General features: G+C 43.7%; 1 protein-coding gene across 3 annotated transcripts; it reads right to left on the bottom strand.

Annotated features, from left to right (window-relative positions):
* Positions 1–2,921: 2,921 nt before the first annotated feature.
* On the bottom strand, positions 2,922–19,823 carry LOC122619111 (cytoplasmic polyadenylation element-binding protein 1). 3 transcript variants are annotated; one of them, XM_043795828.1, is made up of 10 exons: positions 19,401–19,823; positions 17,990–18,504; positions 8,845–9,070; positions 7,415–7,905; positions 6,607–6,743; positions 6,303–6,531; positions 5,251–5,942; positions 5,008–5,188; positions 4,567–4,952; positions 2,922–4,504 (listed from the first exon to the last, which is right to left on the bottom strand). In XM_043795828.1, exons 2-10 carry the CDS (start codon positions 18,005–18,007, stop codon positions 4,150–4,152), a joined length of 2,715 nt encoding a protein of 904 aa, XP_043651763.1. In that variant the 5' UTR covers positions 18,008–18,504; positions 19,401–19,823; the 3' UTR covers positions 2,922–4,149. The 3 variants fall into 3 exon arrangements, with proteins under 3 accessions (XP_043651763.1, XP_043651762.1, XP_043651764.1); XM_043795827.1 differs by lacking the exons at positions 8,845–9,070; positions 17,990–18,504; positions 19,401–19,823 and adding an exon at positions 8,063–8,684; XM_043795829.1 differs by lacking the exons at positions 6,303–6,531; positions 6,607–6,743; positions 7,415–7,905; ... (1 more) ...; positions 17,990–18,504; positions 19,401–19,823 and adding an exon at positions 6,055–6,195.
* Between the last annotated feature and the right edge of the window lie 182 nt (positions 19,824–20,005).

Raw genomic sequence — 20,005 nt, 5'->3', positions numbered from 1 at the left:
GTATATATTTATTCTTATCGGAAGCTATTTAAAATGGCACTGCAGTAATTTTTGTTTATATTCCTATATAAGGTGGGAAAATCAATTAGTCGGACCAACGCCAAACCCCCCTTATATTGGGGGTAAAGGACGACGGTCGTTACTAAATATTCTTCTAAATATCCTTTCCTCTCATCCTCTGCTATAACAGTATACGAATTCGGGGCTCTTAACTCAATTTGGTTGCCCCGCAAGTAATTATTAAAATATATTTATATGTACGTGTATGTATATAGTATATGTGGTATTTGATTATTGCATTAAAAGCTTAGTATTCCGTTCTGAATTATTATTATATATTCATTGGTGTATATATATATATATATATATATTTATATATATATAGGTTGTATAATAGTCTTTTTAAAAACCGTTCTTATTGCATTCTTATCCTTACACGCTAGGTTTGGTTTACGCTTAAGTTTAACATATTTGCCGGGCAAATATTGTTGCTTTAAAATTCAATTTGCAAAGTTCTTGCTAATGTTCCCCCAAAATGTGTCTCACATGTTCGCTTGTGTCTTTGAATACAGTTGACAGTACATCAGTAATACGATAGTAAAAATATCTGGTATAGGGTTTCGAATACGAGTAGTATGATGGTTTAGAGTTTAGAGTACAGAATAGGTTAGTTAATGCGTGCTAGAGATATCGGCATAAGTAAAGATATTCCTCCATCGATAGAACTTCCTCATTGATTTGCACCTTAGCTGAGTTTAAAAATAATTACTCTGTATAGTGTAGAATGGCTTAAAAGTAGACGTATGGATATAATCAGATGACTTGCGTCAGTAAAATATGTGTTATTTTTGAAATATATGTATTTGGATTTGGATTGTTAATTATTTATATATATATTGTTACCTAAGTACGCTTTGCATATTTTTCTTAATGTTCCATTTTTGTTTTTACTTTGCTAAAATTTAATATTATCGGTTTTGCGTGGGAAGCGTTCGATTTTGGTTCCTTTACATTTCGTTTAAACTTTATTTTCTTGTGTCTTGTCACATATTGGTTTTAATCTTTGATACATTTGTTTAATCTCCCTCATCTGCTCATTAGTTTTAGTTTATTTCGATAGGAAAGAAAATGTAATTTTAAATAAAAATATATGGAAAAGCCAGTATGGAAAAGTTTAAAACTGTTTGCCTGACACATGCTGTTAATGTGTTAATTTAAAATTCACGTTATCTTTGGCTCTTAAGCTTGTAAAAGCGTTAAAAACGTTAAAGTAAAACTGTGTAACATACGATCGAGATTGGGTCGCCAATTAATTTTTTGCCGAAATAGCCTTAAAAAGTTCCATTTAAAAGTCGCCCTGTTTGGGCGTTTCTTCATTTGTTCTTCCATTTGGTTAATAAAACTATGGTAAATTGTATAGTTATTTAAAATTGTTTCACGAATATGTACGCGTGTGTGTGTGTATATTTGTGTGCTAGTGTTGGTATGTTAGTGTATGTGTATTTGAAATGTGAGCATGATTTTTGCGAGCTAAAAACACTTTGTTTCCAATAGGCTTTGGCTTTAAACGTTTTGCTGGTTCTATCAATAAAATAATGTTACTGTTTTCTGTTATCAACACCCACCTAATAAACATTAAGGCTAAAAAATGTGAATCTATCCAATGAGTGAAGTGAAATAAGGTCTTCTCTTGCTGTTGCAGTTGGAGCATTTATGTTTCCCTATCAAGGTAAGTCTTACGATTACTAATAATTCAGCTAAAGCACCATTTTATCTGTATATCTATACAGCTTTTCTAGCTTAGGTTAAGGTATTTCCCATTCCCATTCCCATTCATTCATTCATAACTTTCGTCTTTAAAATATATGTATATGTGGGTCATCATATTCGGGATCTGTGGTGGAGTCTTAAATGTTGATCTTGTAATGCCACGCGACCCCTGATATACATTTACAATCTATGATCTATACTTATTTCCAGGCTGGTTTCGCTGGGTAGGCAAAGGATGTGGAATATACAGTACATACATTGCGTTAAAAGTAGTCAATAAGCTTTTTGATTTGTGGTTGGCATTAAAGCGATTTAAGTGGGTGATTTGCTTGGGTTCTCCTCTCTCTCTCTCTCTCTCCTCTCTCCTAATCGAAGGCAATATGTATGTGAGTATAGCTAGGTAAATGGTAAATGGTTAGTAACAATGCACTTGTCCAGCACTTGTGGGTTTTTGGCTGTGGGTTTATTGCTACTTATACACCGGCCAGGCGCTGGCCAGAATTTCCCGTGGATCCTCTGACCTGGCCAAAAGAAAACTAAGCTAGGTAGGCGCTACAACAGAAACCGTTACACTAAGAGGCATCCATGTTTACCCTAGACCCGCAATCCGTCCACAGTTCTCGTATTGGTTAATTAAAAATTGCTTATTCCCGCAAATCTATACCATCAATAACTAAACAAATTCAACTAGTCTGCAGCTGTCTAGCACCCCTCTGCTAACACTCGTCCCTCAATTATTGTTATAATTACTTGGTTTCATATTTGATTCTTTCGAAGACTACCATAAAATCCCTGTAGGTTCATCGTAATGCCTGTGTGAGTGTGTGATGTTTTGAGATAATGCTAAAAACAATTTATGCCTAGAGAGTAGTAATGCGTTAAAATGTCACTTAACACCCGCCGCGTTAGTTTCGTAAAGTCTGAACTACTCGATTACATTGGTTGCTTTTGGTTTTTGGAGTATTTCAGTTGCTTGGTAAAGTAATTTGATTGTTTTTATGCTTAAATTCGTTTGAATTTAACTTTTGATATTCGACTAAGTATCTTAACTTGGTTTAATTCTTAAGATTAACAATTAGCATGGGAAGCGCAGGTTAGTGTTTAGTTGGGTGAAGCTTGGATTAAGAAATGCCAAATGAAACCAAGGCGAATTCAATAGCGTTTTGTATATTTGTTTTGTTGGTGAATACGTGTTTGCGTTCTTTATCATTTAGTGATCAATTCGCGTTTAAGGTATAGACTTAGGTAATTTTTTTCCTATTCTGTGTAGGTTTACAAACTTATAAAGATTTAAATTATATAAAGCCTTGTAATGTACAATATGTAATATTTTTGTATACATACATTTTGTGTGTTTTCTATAGTTTTCTAGATAAGCGCTGGAGAGATCCTTTCTCAAAATACATGAAAAATAATGTAGACATAAATTATATGCTTATTGCCGATTAGCTCTAAAACTGGAACAGCCAAAAAAGCCAAAGAATGATAAATGCTTAAAACAAAGTTCAACAATCAATCAGGCATTGCGTTAATGTTCACAAGGATTACGCTTAAAGCTAATGCGAAACAAAAAAAACTAAACAGTATATATAATAATAACTCAGGTGTGTAACAATTCAATGAGTAACAAAAATTGGGGGACTGGTGAGTTAAACGAATTTACAATTTTTAAAATGTTTTCTTAAAAATTGAAATTCCCTGATAAACGCTTAACGGACAATCCAAATAATATAATATCATATTAACTCGAGTCGGGGGCTTGGCTATGTAAAAAGAAACTACATAAAATTCCTCAGTAATAGCGCAAAACATAACAAAAATCGTGATTCTAAACTCGCAGCGCGGAAAATTGGTCGAGATACCTTCAAGTTCAATAGCCATTTGCCGCGCGGTTTCGTTCGCTTAAAATTAGACATTTACAAATTATGAATTAATAACTGCTTTCTTAGCCAAAAAGTAACTTGAGTAGTATTTGTATGAGGGGTGTGAGTAAATGAAATTGCTCATTTCATGTATCATTCGTTTAGCATTCGAATGCCAGCTCCAAATGCTGATATGTAAGCATGATTATCAAAAAATATTATGAATGGGGGTCTTTTGTTTCGATTCGAGGGTGTTCGGTTTGGGGAAGTCGTCTAACACTAATTACCTTAAAGGAAACTCGAAAGTGTAAGCTTCGTATCGTACCGATCTAATATACACATCAATAAAACTGTGTTTACAATGATAATGACGATGATGAGCCCGGGTCTCCATCGGCTGCAAGAAAACTATCTCCGCCATATTTCTACATTGCCTAAAAGTCCAAAGTCTCGCACATTAGATTGCAGAAACATCCGTTAAAACGGTGCGGATAAAAGCCGTAGCAGTCTAGATCGCCTAATGCTGCTGCTGCTGCTGCTGCCGCTCCTTCATAAGTTGCCGCTGCTGAAAAGTTAACGTTGGTGTGGCAGCGGCATTGGTAGCTCCTGAGTTTCCCATCTGGTTGAGATTGTGGGGCTGCGACTGTTGTTGTTGCAGCTGATGGTGCTTCTGCTGCTGGTGCTGATACTGCGGACCATTCCCCATCTTGTTGTCACTGTTACTTCTGTGGCCAGAGGAGGATAACGAAACCGTCGACGCGGATGGTCCGATGCCAACCAGGCTCTGCGACTTGGAGTTGCGTGTCAAGGGCTTGTGATTTTTGACGATGTCACAGCTGTGTTGCCATTGCCAGCAGCTGCGGCAGAAGTATCTGTAAATATATATTTGAATATATGAAAATAAAGTATTATAATATTAATTAATTAAACTTACCGGAAACACGATAATTCCCGACAATAGTAGGGACCGTGCTGCACTCCGCATATGGAACACAAGGCATCCTCTAGGTAGGGATCCACCTGCACCTTCTTAGTAAACTTCGTGGTCCTAATCTCGATAAAGGCGGCCGAGACAGCTTTCATGTAGGAGCGAAAGTTGCTAAAAGTCACACGTCCCGATCCGATCGGGTACTTGTACTTGTCCGTATCAATACCAGCATACAGCACGCCGTCGAAAAGATCGTCCATGATATTTCCCAAGCCCTCAGCAGTCAGTTTACCATGCAGGGCGCCCACAAACACGGTCTTCGTTGGGTCAAGTTTCTGGGAGCTGGATCGCACAAAATTGGAGTCAGCGATAATCCACGGAATGACCTCAACCTTGAAAAGGAGAAGTATTAAATGTGGCTCCCTTGGTACTTTGGTGTGCACTTACATCCTTGGACTTAATACGCCGCGAAGAGATTTTGAAAAAGTAGTTGTTACCACTGTGAGAGTCATCCACCTGAACCACGCAGGCCGAAAGCAACGCCTTAACCTGCTTGTCCGACTCAAATATGATGTAAACATAGCCCTTGGGCTGAGCCGCCTGCTGCTCCTTGCCGGGCCACTCCACTCTGCGGAATTACGGATTTTTAGTTACTGACTAGTAGGTTTAGCAGTGTGTATATAATCTTACTTAATAGATCCAAACGGTTTGAAGATCTGGATGAGCGACTGCTCACTAATATCCCAGGGTATCCCGCCGAGGAAAACCTTGGGAGAATAGTTGAGCATACGATGCGAACGCGGCGGCAGCTGACCACTCCATGTGCATGTGGCATCGCACAAGGCAGCCGAAGTCCTATGGAACTTGGCCACGCGATCCAGGTGGCTATCGTTGATGGTTCCTATGCTGCCAACGTAGCCCGACATATCTGTCACTTGTGACGATGCTGAGCTCATCAGGCTGCTCAGATTGCTTCCAGCGACGCTGGTTATGGTGCTGCCGGCATAGCTCTGCAGGAGCTGATTGATCAGCGGCATTTGTTGCGTTTGGGCCTGCAGCAGCTTTAGCGTGTTGATGCGTTGCAAATTCTGCAGTTTGGCCAGCTCCATGTCCACACTGCCGATGCTTTCCACATTGTACTGGCTAAGGCAGTCACCTCTGGAAGATCCGACACCCACGCCGTTGTGCTCATAGCCATTCTGTTGGCTACCTAAATTGGCAGCTATCTGCTCGTAGTTCCTGTTTAGGTTGACGTACTGCTGCTGCAGCTGATGTTGTTGCTGTAGCTGCATTTGCTGCTGATTCTGTTGTTGTTGTTGCTGCTGTTGTTGATGATGGTGTTGTTGATGCTGCACTTTGTTGCTATTTACAGACAGCAAATTCTAAAAGATAGTAGGTAAGCAACATATTACTCATTTGCTAAAAAATAGTTCGTCTTATAGAATGGTTTAGAGGATGTCCTATATGATTATATGGCTACGAAATTGGTCTTACCACATGTAAAACTTTAGCCATTATACCTATTGTTAACTGCAATTTTGAAGAAAGAAAAATCTACAAATATAAATTGTATTAAAAACCTACGCCTTCGAATATTATTTTTAAAATGAAAGAAAAATCTATGCTGGCTTCATTAATTTGGGTAATAAATAAATAAATAATTTAAGAACATAATAATCTTCATAGGCTAAATAATATTCCCACTAGTAATATTTCCACCTTGATACATTTGAATCACTTACAATCATGTCCAGTAGGTTGGGTTCAGTGGTTGACTGGCTGCTGTTCTGACTCTCTGGCGAGTTGGAGCGTGTGGAAGCGTTGGCCAAACTAAGTCCCAATCCGCTGCCCATGGAGTTGCCCAGGCTGGAGTAACCTTGCTGCTGCGGCTGCTGTTGTTGCTGGTTGTGGTAGAGCATGTTGATGGAGTCCATGGATAGGCCAATGCCGCTGGACGAGTTGCTGCTGTCGCTGCAAGTGGAAGACGATTAATTACAGTGTACAAGTAATGGAGAGAGTGCCACATAATCATATTTCGGTTATTACCTGACTAAAGGTGAACTGTGAAAGGAGCGATTGTAAATAGATGTAGGCGTACTTGGCGATAAGGGTGCAGAGCAATCGAAGCTGATGTTTGTTCTTTGGAAAGCCTTAAGTGGGTTACTTTGTGCAACATTTTCAAACTAAGTTCGCCAATTCACCCAAAAAGAAAGAAAGAATGGAAACAAACGAATAAATTAAAATGAGGAAAGGAAACGGTAACGACAACAGATAACTTCGCTAAAACGAAGTTGGTATACCCATGAAGGACTCTTTATTTTACGATCTTATTGTTGTTTATAGTAAAGGTATTTCGCATGCTCAAGTCCTTGCAAGGTTGTTCTCATTTGACAAACACAGAGTGGGTCGATTATCTTCACAAATATTTACAAATGCAGAGTTTACCATTTTGATTTACCATTTAAATAGTAAAAGCAATGTAATTTGATAACACATTACTATAAGAGATGTCTAGTATTTTGCATTAAATAACATTATTTTTGTAACTTGTATAACTACGACCTAAACTTGCCACATGTGGCTCTTAATTTGAATAAATTACTTGTTTCTCGACCCACCCATGAACACACAGAGACATAGACAGAGGGGAAAGTTAGAAAATCAAAAGACGGTTACGGCCACCGTGCGAGAAATACAGGTTGGGCTTTTCGGGGGATAGATACAGAGTACAAGCAAAAAGTTAGGAGAATTCGGTGCAATTTGAGTGCAGTTAGAGAGAAGTTAAAGGTCACAGCCCGTGGGCCACAGCATCAACCGGGCGGGCGGACTTCGCAAAGGCGACACCTCTCCTTACCTGGAAGTAGTCAAAACTGGACTTGGTGCCCGGCGAGGCCGACGACTGAGTGGAGCTGGGCGTCAGCGGAGCGTAGGCCGCCGCATTGGCGGACAGTTGAACGCCATCACCGGCAGCCGCGGCGGCAGCGGCAGCGGCACTGGCGAGCAGCAGATTATTGACGTCGCTGCTGCTGCCGTTGCCACCGAAGCTGGCGGATGGGTTAGCCGCCGATGGGTTGCCCGAGGCATTGGTTTGTCCCAAAACTCCTCCTCCACCTCCTCCTCCGCCACTCTGGCTCAATCCAACTCCGGACCCAGGTAATGCACCTCCAGCTCCAACTCCAGCTCCAGCTCCAACTCCCACTCCTGTAACTCCATTTGCTCTTCCACCTCCTCCTCCTGCTCCCAGTATCGGCGCTGATGTCGATGGGGTCTGGCCAATGCCGACCATTCCTCCATTGGCAGTGCTGCCGCCGCACAAGCCGAGTAGATCGTTCAGTGTGATTGGATCTGCAGGCAGTGAAAGGATGGTAAAAAGATGGTGGGGGGTAAGTAAGTACAATGTCAACAATTATCGCACAGTTTGCCCAGCCCTCAATAAATCAAAACTATTGCCCCTCAAGCACTTTGCAAATATTCGACAAAACTGCTAATAAATTAAGCGTACTGCAGTTGCTGTTTGTGTTGTCCGTGCTGCCCTGGTCATTGCTGTTGGCACTGCTGTGCTCCTCGGCCAAGTTCTGGTCTCCGTCGCCAGTAGTCAGTCTGCCAAGGTCCTTCGAGTTGGCGTTGCTGCTGCTTGTGTGTGTGTTGCTGAGGCTACTGTCGCTGCTGGGCGGGCTACCATCCCCGTTGCTGCCAAACTCAAACGAGTCCTGCGTTACTGCCATCGCTGGCTCAACCACATATGGCTTCTCGACTCCCAACATGGCTTTGTATGTACGATGTACTGATCCTGATGGAATCGTGGCCTTCGATTTTGGCCTTTTGTAACGGACTGCTACTGCGTCTGCGCTTGCTTATTGGACGGTAACAATTTGGGGGGGGGCCTATATTATTTAAAATTTCGATTGGTACTGTAAAATTTAATTTGCGCTTCTTGCGGGCACAGTTGTGACAATTTGAAATGGAAATGTAAATGCAAATTTTTTTGGCTGCAAACGACGGTGGTGCAGTCCGAATGGAAAAAAGGGGTGTATGATTAAATTAAGTTAATAACAATTAATGACAGTGTCTACGAATTATGTGTGCCGACTTCTAAAAGTAAAAAACTATTGAAATATTTTCTATTGTGTTCCGACATTCCTGCGTCCAACAGTTTTGACAGCAAAGTAAAAGAATAATCTACCGTTTTTTCAGTAATTACACGAATTTGACTGTATGTCTTTTAGATCTTAATGATTCTCTACAAGGACTTTATTTATATATTCTTCTAGTCGTAAAGCTCACCGTTTATGAAGGATATCAATCCATCGTCGCTGCATCTGTCCAGCAGATTGTGATGCAGTTGCTGCTGCTGTTGGTGGTGCTGCAGTTGCAGCTGATGTTGCTGTTGCTGCTGCTGGTGGTGGTCCAGGTAGGAGCTTATCGAGTGCTTCTGCAGCAGCTCCGTGGTGGAGCCTCCGCTCAGGGCTCGCATGTTGCCACCAGAACCGGAGCAATCAGGGGTGTCGTACTGGAAATGAAACGATAGAGGTGCTTGTAGAAACGATGACATCAAGCAAGAGATTTGAAATGCAATCGCAATAAAAACGGACGACAGTTGCTGAAACTTTTATTGTCTTTCTGTCTACTTCTTCTTTTTTTTTTTAGGTGTGTCATGCGGATGGAAGGAGTTGTTGGTGTGCCACCCACCCAATGGCAGCAGCAACTAATGAATCGTTTATCTTTCACATTTCTTGCCACACGCCGCCACGGCAAGGGCGAGAGGAGGGCAACAACAATGTGGCAACCGCACGAGGCCAGCCACAAGGAGACAATGCCACTCCCTCTCCCTCTCGCGCCCTCACAGTTTTGCCACCACCCACTTTTCAGCAGTTTGCAGCACCCACACAGCACCCACAGCAGCCGACCCTTGTGTCGCACTTTCCTCCGAATCTTCCTCGCTCTCCTCTGAAGCACTCTCGAGCGCCTGGGCGCAATTAAAAGCGCATCAAGTGTCAGTGGAGCACACTTAAAAATGCCAAATTAGTGCAAATATTGTTATCAGGCACTCACCAAACAATTTAGCGCAAAATGGCGTACAACTCATTACGCCGGATTAATGCAGCCCACGAAACGGAATGAAAGCCAACGAATCGAGACGAATGACAGCAATCGGAAACGGGAAAAGGAAGTGTGTCTATGTGGCATGGATGACGAGGACTGGGAGACGAGATGTGGATAAAGCAAAATGTGCCAAAGCCAAGGCAACAAGTCTCTGTCGGAGGACGACGGTCAATGGTTGACGGTCAGCTGTTGAGTGGGTGCGAAAGAGTTGTTCTAGTCACCTAAAAAGGATTCGGACGAGTCCTTGTTGGCCTGTGGCAGTTAGTAGGTTAGTGAAATGAATGTGGCAACTTTAGGAGGTAAGCATGGATCTGCATTATTTAAAGTAAAGAAGGTAAGGCATGTAATTTACACCGATCAGCAGCGCCACAATGTTATCAGGTGATCTATGGCAGACAAAGAATTCCATAAGAACTTAAATTAACTTGCGAAAACTCATTTGCTCATATGTTCAGCGAGTGGAAATGATGCGCTTTTCCTGGCCAAAATGAAACCAGTAAACAGTAAGGGGCACAAGTTAAAGATCTATACCGCAACATAAAGGACCGACACAAGACACAAGTGGCGGGGGAACGAAAAGAACTTTCATCCGCTGGCAAGTTTTGAATGCCGGTAACGGAGCGACAGTCGACGGCTTCCTTAGTCTTTGTCAAGATGTCACAACTATGTTAAGTACAAAACTTGCTATGGATTTAAAAATTGAATGACAACTTGATGAAGGTACGTGCAAAGTCGGAAATGGCACGAACATCCGAACCCACGCACGCACGGCAATCACACATCCTCCTATCCACGATGAATGGAGGAGGATGCGGGGATGTGCCGGACAACTCGGCTCCGTTGAGAGGCGGCATTGTGGCCCATATGTGTGTGTTTTTGTGGGGGGAGGGAGAGAGAGAGATTTCAGACTTTGTTTCTAGCCTACATACGTCACGCCCGTTGCACGCCCACAGTTACAACTTGTGGCAGGCGATAAAAAAAATGGCGTCAATGAATGCAAATTACAAATAGTCTTCAAGCTATTTTGTAATGCCGAGGCCGCGTCCTCGTCCGTATCCGCATCCGCAACCACATCCGTATTCGCATCCGCAACCACATCCTCCCCAGATCCGTCGTCCGAAATACCAGTAAGACGCTAAAAGCTTTCGCTGGCGGAAATAGAAAAGGCGTCAAAGAGACTAACGAGAATCCTAAGGCCGCCGCCCTTAAAAGAAAGCGAAGATGCCCTTTTCAATGACCAGACAGTAAAAAACTGGTATTAAAATATAAGGTTTAGGAATATGCATTCAAATCGATTGACTTGCTTTTAAAAATGTAAAAGTATTATGCATCAATGAAATATAGACGTTTACTACTTGAAAAGATTTTGTGTAAAAGTGAAATTCCCACCTAGCTGCACACGAAACTTCAATTTCCCACTTTACAATAGAAACAGCTCAGTCCAGCGACAATACCCGACCAACTACTCTACTCGCTCGTCCCGGGGAAAATCCCATAAACAACGAAATTGAATACGACAAAAAATCTTAACCACCCGTTCACGCATAGATTGCACCCTGGCCTATTGACTGCTCTATTCCGTACGCCCCACCTCCAAGGATCTCGCCCCCCGGTTGCAGGACCTCCCCTATATCGTAGTGCCAGCTTCATTTTCAGCTCCTTCTCCTCCTCCTCCTAAGACTTGTCTTTTGCCGTCGAGGATTTGCAAAATTTGATTCAATGGCGTTGCTGTGTCCGTGCTTCCTTCTCTCCATATCCACATCCCCATCCACACTCTCCGCCAGCTGATGGCTACATGGAGATATTCGGCATCTCTCTGCGTCCGATCCGAAAATGTCAGCCAAGCGGCCAAGGGGCCAAGGAGCCGTTCCACCCATAACTCAGTAGTTATTTATCCTATGTCCATTGGACTTGGCTTTTGTGTTCCCCCACTTCTGCCTCCTCTGCTACCCCCGTTGGCCATTTTCTTGGGCTTTTCTTGCATTTCCTTTTTTTTTGGCAAGCGATTTGCCTCGGCTGCTTTTGGGTCTGGCTGGGATTTCGTCCTGGGCCTGGCCTGCATTTTAGCGGATACACTCACACACATGATGTGGTCATGCTGGTCGACGTACAGAGTGGGGGGGTTGGAAGTGGGTTGGAAAGCGTTTCCGGGGCCAGAGCCGCTGTAAAATTACAAGTTTCTGCTTTCAGAAGTCATACAAATTATTATGTTTGCATCGCTTACAACACTTATTAGATGTCCTGCTCCTGTTTTCCATCCTTTTCCAATGCTTCTGGTGCTCCGGCCCCAAAGGGGTTTTCGGCATTAAAATTTGATGGCATGTAGTGATAAGCGTTCAATAACGACGTTGTCCTTGTCGACGCCATTGCCCTTCCTGCTCCTTGCCCCGTGCCCCCTTTGTATCCTGCATCCTTCTCACAAGGGCCACTTCATTCGATTCGTTTCGTTTCGATTTCCCTTTGCCCACCGCCCCGTTTCCCGCTTCCAGTGACCGCAGCCAGAGGTTAATGCACAGTTGTAATTTTTTATGGCCGATTACATGTTGCCAACTTGTGGGCGAAAACGGAATCGCAAGGCGGGCAGTGAGCAGCGAGCGGCGGGAACAGCGACGTTGGCAAGTCCATAAAGGATAAGAGTTATGGCCGAATGCATTTGAATTTGCCAGCGGTAATAGAGTGTTTGCATATTACGTGGCGAGTGCTTAAATCCCCTGAAAGGATTCGGGATGCACAATTTATGGAGCTCTGATCTATAAGCTGCTGGTTTGGGTGCAAGAAAAACGATTGCCCGACTGCCAAGGGGGAAATCAAGTAAATGCAACTCAATTTACGACACTTTTTATTTCCCCCAAAAAACAATTGGCAAATTACGAGGTCATTGCGAAGCCAATACCAGTGTCGCTAGGTTTAATTCTAACGCAAAATGGAACTTTAAAGTAATATTTTCAACCTACTTTCAATTAAAACCCCTGGGGATATAGAAAAATCGGGTATTGAGCAGCATTAACCTGTGCTAATGTTTATAAGTCTCATTTGTATATGTGTGTACGTGTTGTAAAAGTTCAACAAAGTGGATTGCCCAAGAATGCAGTGGCGGCGTACAGCGAAAGCGTTTAATGTTTGTAAATTAAAAAGCATTCACCGGAGTCTCGAGCTCTTTGACTTCGAACTTTGTCCGCAGGCCGGCTGGAGTCGGTGGGTGGCACAAGGATTCGATAAGATGCAAATGCCTGCAGGACAGCAAGCAGAGCCTGGCGTTGCTTTCCGATATAGTGGCACGTAATTGCTGCGCCTACATATCCAGCATCCTGAACCCCAATCCTCCTCTTCATCCTCACCCTCATCCTTCGCCTTTAACTCCCACTCCTCACACTTCGTCCTGCAGATGCTGCCTTGTACTGTGCTGTGTTGTGTTGTGTTGTACTGAGCTGAGCTGGGCTGAACTGTGCTGTGCTGTGTTGTGCTGTGCATTTCATTAAATGCCAATGGCTGGGCAAATTAAATTGAGTTTTGAGAGCATGTCGTCGAGTGCCATTTCATCAGCTTTGACTACGCGATGTGTCGCCATCATATTTACATAACTGCATGCCTTCCATGGGTGTGCTCGCCTGCTTGTTTTTGTGTCCTCTGTTTTGTGCAATATGAAAACAAGACATTAAATGCCTTTCTGGATCAGAACTCAACTATCAAAGCGCATGCAGACGTCTTCGCTGGCTTCAGGCTGCAGGCTGCAGTACCTCCCTTCTCCATCGCCTTCAGCACCACCACCACCTCAGCCTCCACCTCAGCCTCCACCTCATCCTCTTTTCAGCGAAGTCAGTCGCAGTTGCAGTTTCCTTTCGCATGCAGCCCATCCATTTAATAATAACAATATCGTAATTCAGGCAAGTCACTGACAGCACCAGCCTTTACATGGGCGTAGCCAGCCCTCCTCCTCCGTTTGGCGAACAAACGAGAGAAGCGTAGCGACATTTCAGTTTCAACGGCAACATTTCCGATTCTCGGAGCATTGTTGCCGTTGTTATTGTTTCTCTGGGGCGCCAGTGGGTGGTGGCCAGGCGGACAGGCGGATAGGCGGCCAGGCGGTGGCTTCAAAAGGAGGCGGAATGGGAACGGGAATGGGCCAAGCAGCCGTCAACAGGCATTCAATACATGCACGTTTGTGTGAGTGCTAAGTGGAAATAAAACACGCGCTTTTTCCGCACTGTATTATCTGCCACTGCTACTGCCGCTGGATCTGTGGATCTGTTTCTGCTGGTGGTGGTGCTAGAGCTTCTCCAGCTTCTCCTGCCAAATGAAGGTGGTGCAAGCAGCAGAAGCTGCCACCAGCGGGGGGTGCATGCTGCACATTTTTTAGGCAGCCCACGAGGCGAAAAGGCACAACTTTTCCGGGCCTATTTAAAAACAGAAACACAACACAGTTTCAATTTCAGCCCCAAAATGATCTCGACTGACTGATGCTTAGCATTACGAAATGCAAAAATTACAACTAAAAAGAAATTGAATATAAATTATTCCATATTTTAAATGTAGACTGCCCTCATAAATATGCTACGTCTTTATAAAAAACAGTTTGCTGGCATGACCTATGCTGATTAGTAAACTAATTCAACAAATTCCTAGTCATAATACAGCCAGTCCTTGACTGGACTTTATACAAAGTATAGAAAAAAGTAATTTATGCAAACTCATCGCATCGAATGTAAATTGCTCTGACTTTAATAATATTTAATAATTTAATACTAGTCCTGTGGGCTAAATCAGATAAATTAGTCACTGCAATTGAGAGCGGTAATTTATAGTCCCCTTATTTCGTGACAAGTTCTGACAACAGAGGTTGCAGCCTGCAGTTCGCAAGGACAAAACTGCTCCATCACGGGCGTTTCACAAAACGCTCCACAACAGAGTTGCTGCGAGCCTTTGCGAGGATATAGAAAACAAGAGGCGACTCCAACTGGCTGCTGCCCTTTTGTGGTTTGCCTTTTATTGTTGTTTTTGTATTTGTTGTTGTTGGTGGTGGTGTTGTTGGTGCTCCGACTGGATGTTGCTGTTGCTCATTGCTGTTTGCTTCTATTTTCTTTTGCCGCATTTTTGTTCGCTTTTAATGATAACGCAACAGCATTGTGTGTATGCCACCGCCACCGCCAACCCTGCATCCCCCTCCCCCTCCCCCTGGCCCCTCATTCCGCATCCTCGGGCCCATTCCATTGGCCGAAAAGGCCTGATACCCTCTCGGCCAGGCCACCTTTCGTCATCCGCTCAACCACAATAATGGTGTGCACCAGCCGGAGTTCAGGGGGTCACAAAGGGAGGGGGTGGTGCTGGTACTGGTGGCGGTGGACGATGGGCGGCGGGTGGTGTCGGCGGTGCCGCTTTACAACCACGCATGCCGCACCACTGCCAATGCATTAAATGCTAGTTGAGCCCAGTAGTGTGTGCAACGTCTGGCGGAGTAAATTCAATTGAATTTTGCACTCGTATTCTGTTTTCAGTTTTCCATTTTTTCTGCCATTTTCCGCACTCTTCCTTTTTTGTTTTCCTTTTCATTTTTTTTTTGTTTGTTGTATTCTTTTCTCATTTTTGTTAAATGCCAGAGGCTCATATTGCAATGGGCTACGCCCTAATACCAAGCACTGCCACCCAATGCACAATCCACAAAACGCGGCAGTGCAACAAACGCACCATGGTTGATATTTTCTTGGTTGTTATCCTTCTCGCTGGCGGCGGGCGTGTGATTTGCTTGGTATCGACATTTTAATGATGTGCCCTGGGGCTGCTGCCACCGCATTGTTGGAGGACGCCTTGGCCGCCTTGTACTTTTGGCATTTGCGCGAAATGTCGAGACATTCCAATAGTCGTCTGCCAAGGATCAGAACCAGAAGCAGTAGCCGGAGTGCGAGGGGGGTGGTGGTGTGGGAGTGGAAATGGAAATGGCGGCCTGGACATCCCGAGCTGGCCTGCGGCATATACTTAAGTGTACATAACCAACTGTTAATGCCGCCACCGCCCAGCACAATGATTTGCTCGAAATGATTGCCGCCCACTCTTCACCACTCGAATTCACTCGAATTTGGGTTTTGAATAATGCCAATGATTTGGCCGCTGGCAATCAAATTTGAGACGGCTAATAACTGGCAATTGCAGGCAGTCGTTTAGGGAAAGTGGCCAAGTATACACTTAATTATACTATTAAGTGAAATATTCATGGGCGTGTGCACTCAACAGGTTGGTTAGTTTGCTTAAACCATTTCCCCTATAATTTAATAGTAAAGTTCCTTAAAAGTTTACCATTAAACATTACTTTATGGTGCTTAAATTTTCCACTGGTCATTGTATATGATTTATGCACAATACAGTAATGTTGGCAAGTTCTTACGCCAGACTTCTTGCTACACAGAAACTGCTGATGTCTTAGGCCAAAAGATCCTTTTAACAGTTCCCCGGAGCCATTGATGGACTGACCTGCACTGAACTGCACTTGGAGAGTGAACCAAGACGCTGGGTCCAAGGACAATAAAGGAAAATGCTGTACGAAACGATGTCACAGCAGGATATGGACGTATGCAGAGCAGGACATCACACATCCTACGGCTTAAAATGGCAAATAAAATGTACAACATTTCTTATGACCGACAAATTTTCCGCTGTGGCCCCCACCATTATTTATAGGCATTTTAAACAGCAGGCAATGGCGCAATGGATGCGAAATGAATGCAAAAAATATATAAATAATACGAGGGAAGGAGAAGGACATTAAGTATACGCCACGTTGGCATGAAGTAGACGCATTTTAGACATTACCAGCAAATAAATATGAATGTACAGCAATACGGCAAGGGGGATAGACTCTGCTTACACGACGAAATTGACATTTTGCATTTAGTTATTCAGTTGGGTCTATTTTGATCTTTTTTCTACCATTTTGCTGCCGCTGCTGGCAGCCACAATAAAATGAGAAGAAAAATTGCATAATAACCCCTTTGAAATCGTCGGATTATCCTTAAATATTTGTGTAAACATTGTAACAAATGCGCAGCTCCATTGTCAGCCAACTCGGGCCATGGATGCAGCACAGCACCCTCCTCCTCCTCCTACTCCTCCAGGTCCGCCGTTCCCATCTCCGCCTCCTTGAAAGCCATCCCCAATCCATTGACGTAGTCAAGGCGGCTTTTCCTCAACCCCTGTGCGTCGTCTGTCGTCAAATGCCTGAATGATGAGCAATAGACGAGTCCGGGTCTCCTGTCACAGTCGACAATGAGCAACTTTTTGCAAAAGGCGGAAGACGTGGCAAGGATACAAACGGGCGGCGTAGCCAACAATGGGACCAAGTGCTCCGCCGAGGGGAAGCGTCTTAAAAAACCTGTCACACATATTGACAGTCGCTTTAGGATCGCTTAAATCAAGTCTGAGGTCGGAGGGGTGCATGGTTATCATGGTTAGCATGTGCGTATCAGCATAAAGGATATCGTAATCATTATATGTAATTCACATTTGGGGGTGAAGGGCAATTGCCGCATCTGACATAATTTTGATGTGTATTGATATGAAGCGGCTTGTCAGGCAGATAATTAATTTTCCAGAGGATCAAGAAAAACCCATGAAGGGACAAGTAATATTACGAGCGATAAGAGGCTAATAGCTGCCATGTTAGTAGTCCTATTGGAATTTTATGATTATCATTTGGTATATTACGAATATTTTAAGACATACAAATCTTGAAATACAAATAATAGCACTTGTAAAGCGTGTCCAACAACTTAAGCTCTGTATTTTTCCGCTTTTACGGAGCTTCCATTTGCTCTCTGCGCTTTTTCTGTACCGCCGAGTGTCCTAATCGAATCATCTCATTTAAGTGAATTAAAAAACATATAAAGGCGAGCGAAATTAAATCACGCAACTATTTTGCGCAACAAAGAGTACAATTAAACGCCCACCCGGCGGCAAAAAGGACGAAAAGGAGGCGCAGCAGTGTCTGGCGCACAAAACGCCGCAAGTTTAATCGAATTTAACTACTCATAATGTGCAACAGACGTGGACGGATGGGGGGTGTTTCAGTGGGTGGTGGGGTGCAAAGAACTCTCAGAAGTGTAGGCGTTAAGTTGGGCACTAATCTTATTAGGATCATCCCGGGCCAGCCACTCACGAATCCCAATTGGGAAGGTGAGCTGAAGAAGCCAGCTGATGTAGCGCTCTCTCACTCGCACGCCCGTTCTCTCTCTCTCTCTCCCTCTCTCTCTCGCGCTGTCTCTCTATCCGACTTTATTCGTACGTGAGCGTTTCAATTACCGCTCTGGAGTGCGAATGGGTTTTATTATTATTTACATACCTGTTGCAGCAGGGGCATTGTTTTGAATAAAAATTCCAATTTCCACACTTGTTCACGTTGCGCTGCCTGTTCGTTCGTGCTCGTTCGCGTTCGTTCGTGTTCGGCAGGAGCAGCATCCGCAAACTGACAAAGCGGCAAAACAGATGTCACCACTTCCGCCTCTCGTCCTTTCCCTTTCCTACTCCTACTGCCGGCGGAGAGCCTGGTCGCGCACCGTCTCTCTCTCTCTCTCCCGCTCTCTCTTTCTCTTTCACTCCTGCGCAGGCTTTCCGGTTGGAGTTCGCTGCGGTTTGAGTTCAAGTTCGAGTTGGATCTGGTTGGAGTTTGAATTGGATGCCGAGCCTCGGGCAAGAAGTCTGCTTTTTGTTGTTGTTTATTGGGGCTCCACAGGATAATGCGAGTGAGCGAGCGAGAGGGGGCGAAGGCGAACCAAGACAGCTGGCAGATGTGGCCGTATCAGCAGCAAATTGTCATCGATTCATTCCGCCTCGTCAACGATGCAAATTTCCAAAGGCCTGAAAATATCATAAGCATGAATTAATAATAAGAGTACACTTCTTTGTAGTTTCCAAGTCACTGGAGTTTAAAGAAAACACACGCGTACGCACTTGAGCGTTAAATGCCGTAAATCGATCAAGGCGTATCCCTCCCTTTCTCTCTCCGTCTCTCTCTATCGCACTCCATCGCCTGCTGGCCCCGGCTAACTGTAATTAACTGTAATCCAGGGTCGTTTACTTTAAAAGTCCCCTTTTATGGCCGCCAATAACACAAACTATGCATTATCCTTTTGGGTGGTAATCCTTTCGGAAGCTGTGTGTTGAACGAACCTATTATTAGAGCCATAAATCAGCATGAAATGAGCAGTGGCAGTGGCAGCGAAGTTGGAGTTGTAAAATGGAGATGGGGCCAAGCCCTGTCTCGCCCTCTCTCTACACTCTCCATCTCACTCTCGCGCTCTGTGCGTAGAATAATGGGTAGTAAGAATAAGTGTGTACACAGAAACAAAAGTTGCTATACTCCCACGAATTTCATTATTTATATTTTTTTGTATTGAAAGTGGACAATCCAAACAATCTATAAGTATACTATGCACACCTTACATTTTATTCGCAAATCAAAACCCCGCATTTCGAGATTCTTTTTCTCTGAGTGGCTAAGGCGGCGATTGATTGTTGTATGTAGTTTTGGAGAGATGACGTGAGCAACAGAAAAAAAGAAAAACAGGACCAACGGCACATACTAGTAGTATGTGGTTGTAAAGTTGTAAAATACGCACGGTGAGAATGAGAGAGAACGAAAAATGAGCCGCTGCCCTGTTTTCCTTTAGTTTTTGTTACCAACTAATTTACACAGCACCGATTTTCGGTCAACACTTTGTAGTGCCGGCTAACACTGATACACTAATACATACCAAGGATTCGCAAAAACACGCGGCTAGCACATAAATTCGTGTGAATTTAATTTTAATTCCGCACCCGCAATCGCATCCCGTTTCTTTTGTCGTCCGGCAAGCACATTTTTACACACACTCGCACACACGCCGCCAGGAACCGTTACTTCTGCCTTGCACGCCCTTCGCCGTTTTTCGTCTCCTTCCGCTGCTGTTTCGCCAAAACTCCTCACTCACGGATGCATTTTTTTTACTATTAAACTATTTTGATTGTTGAAAATTGTTGCGACTGTTGAATGGCACCGCTTTAATTCGAATTAAAAAATTGAGCCTTAAATTTCAGCGGACTCGGCCGCGGCAATACAAATTAATAGAACAAACTAAATATCATCCCGTGATATCATTTCTTTTGGAATTTTTGTCGGGATTTTTTGATATTATGGGCAGGCCACGGCCTGCAACGCTGCTTAAATAACCTTTTTCGCCAGGCTCTGTCGAACCAACCGCATGCAACCGCTCTCTTGAACCGAAAAGCTCTCATTTGTTTGACAGCGCTCGTGTTCTTACGATTGAAAAAAAGCAGCTAATATAGTTGACAAAAATGGCTAAACAATTTAAGTAACTTA

The sequence above is a fragment of the Drosophila teissieri genome, chromosome 3R (assembly GCF_016746235.2).
Source record: "Drosophila teissieri strain GT53w chromosome 3R, Prin_Dtei_1.1, whole genome shotgun sequence".
Taxonomy (NCBI): Eukaryota; Metazoa; Arthropoda; class Insecta; order Diptera; family Drosophilidae; genus Drosophila; species Drosophila teissieri.
The sequence above is the reverse complement of the archived record's forward strand: the minus strand, read 5'-3'. Positions and strand labels throughout refer to the sequence as shown.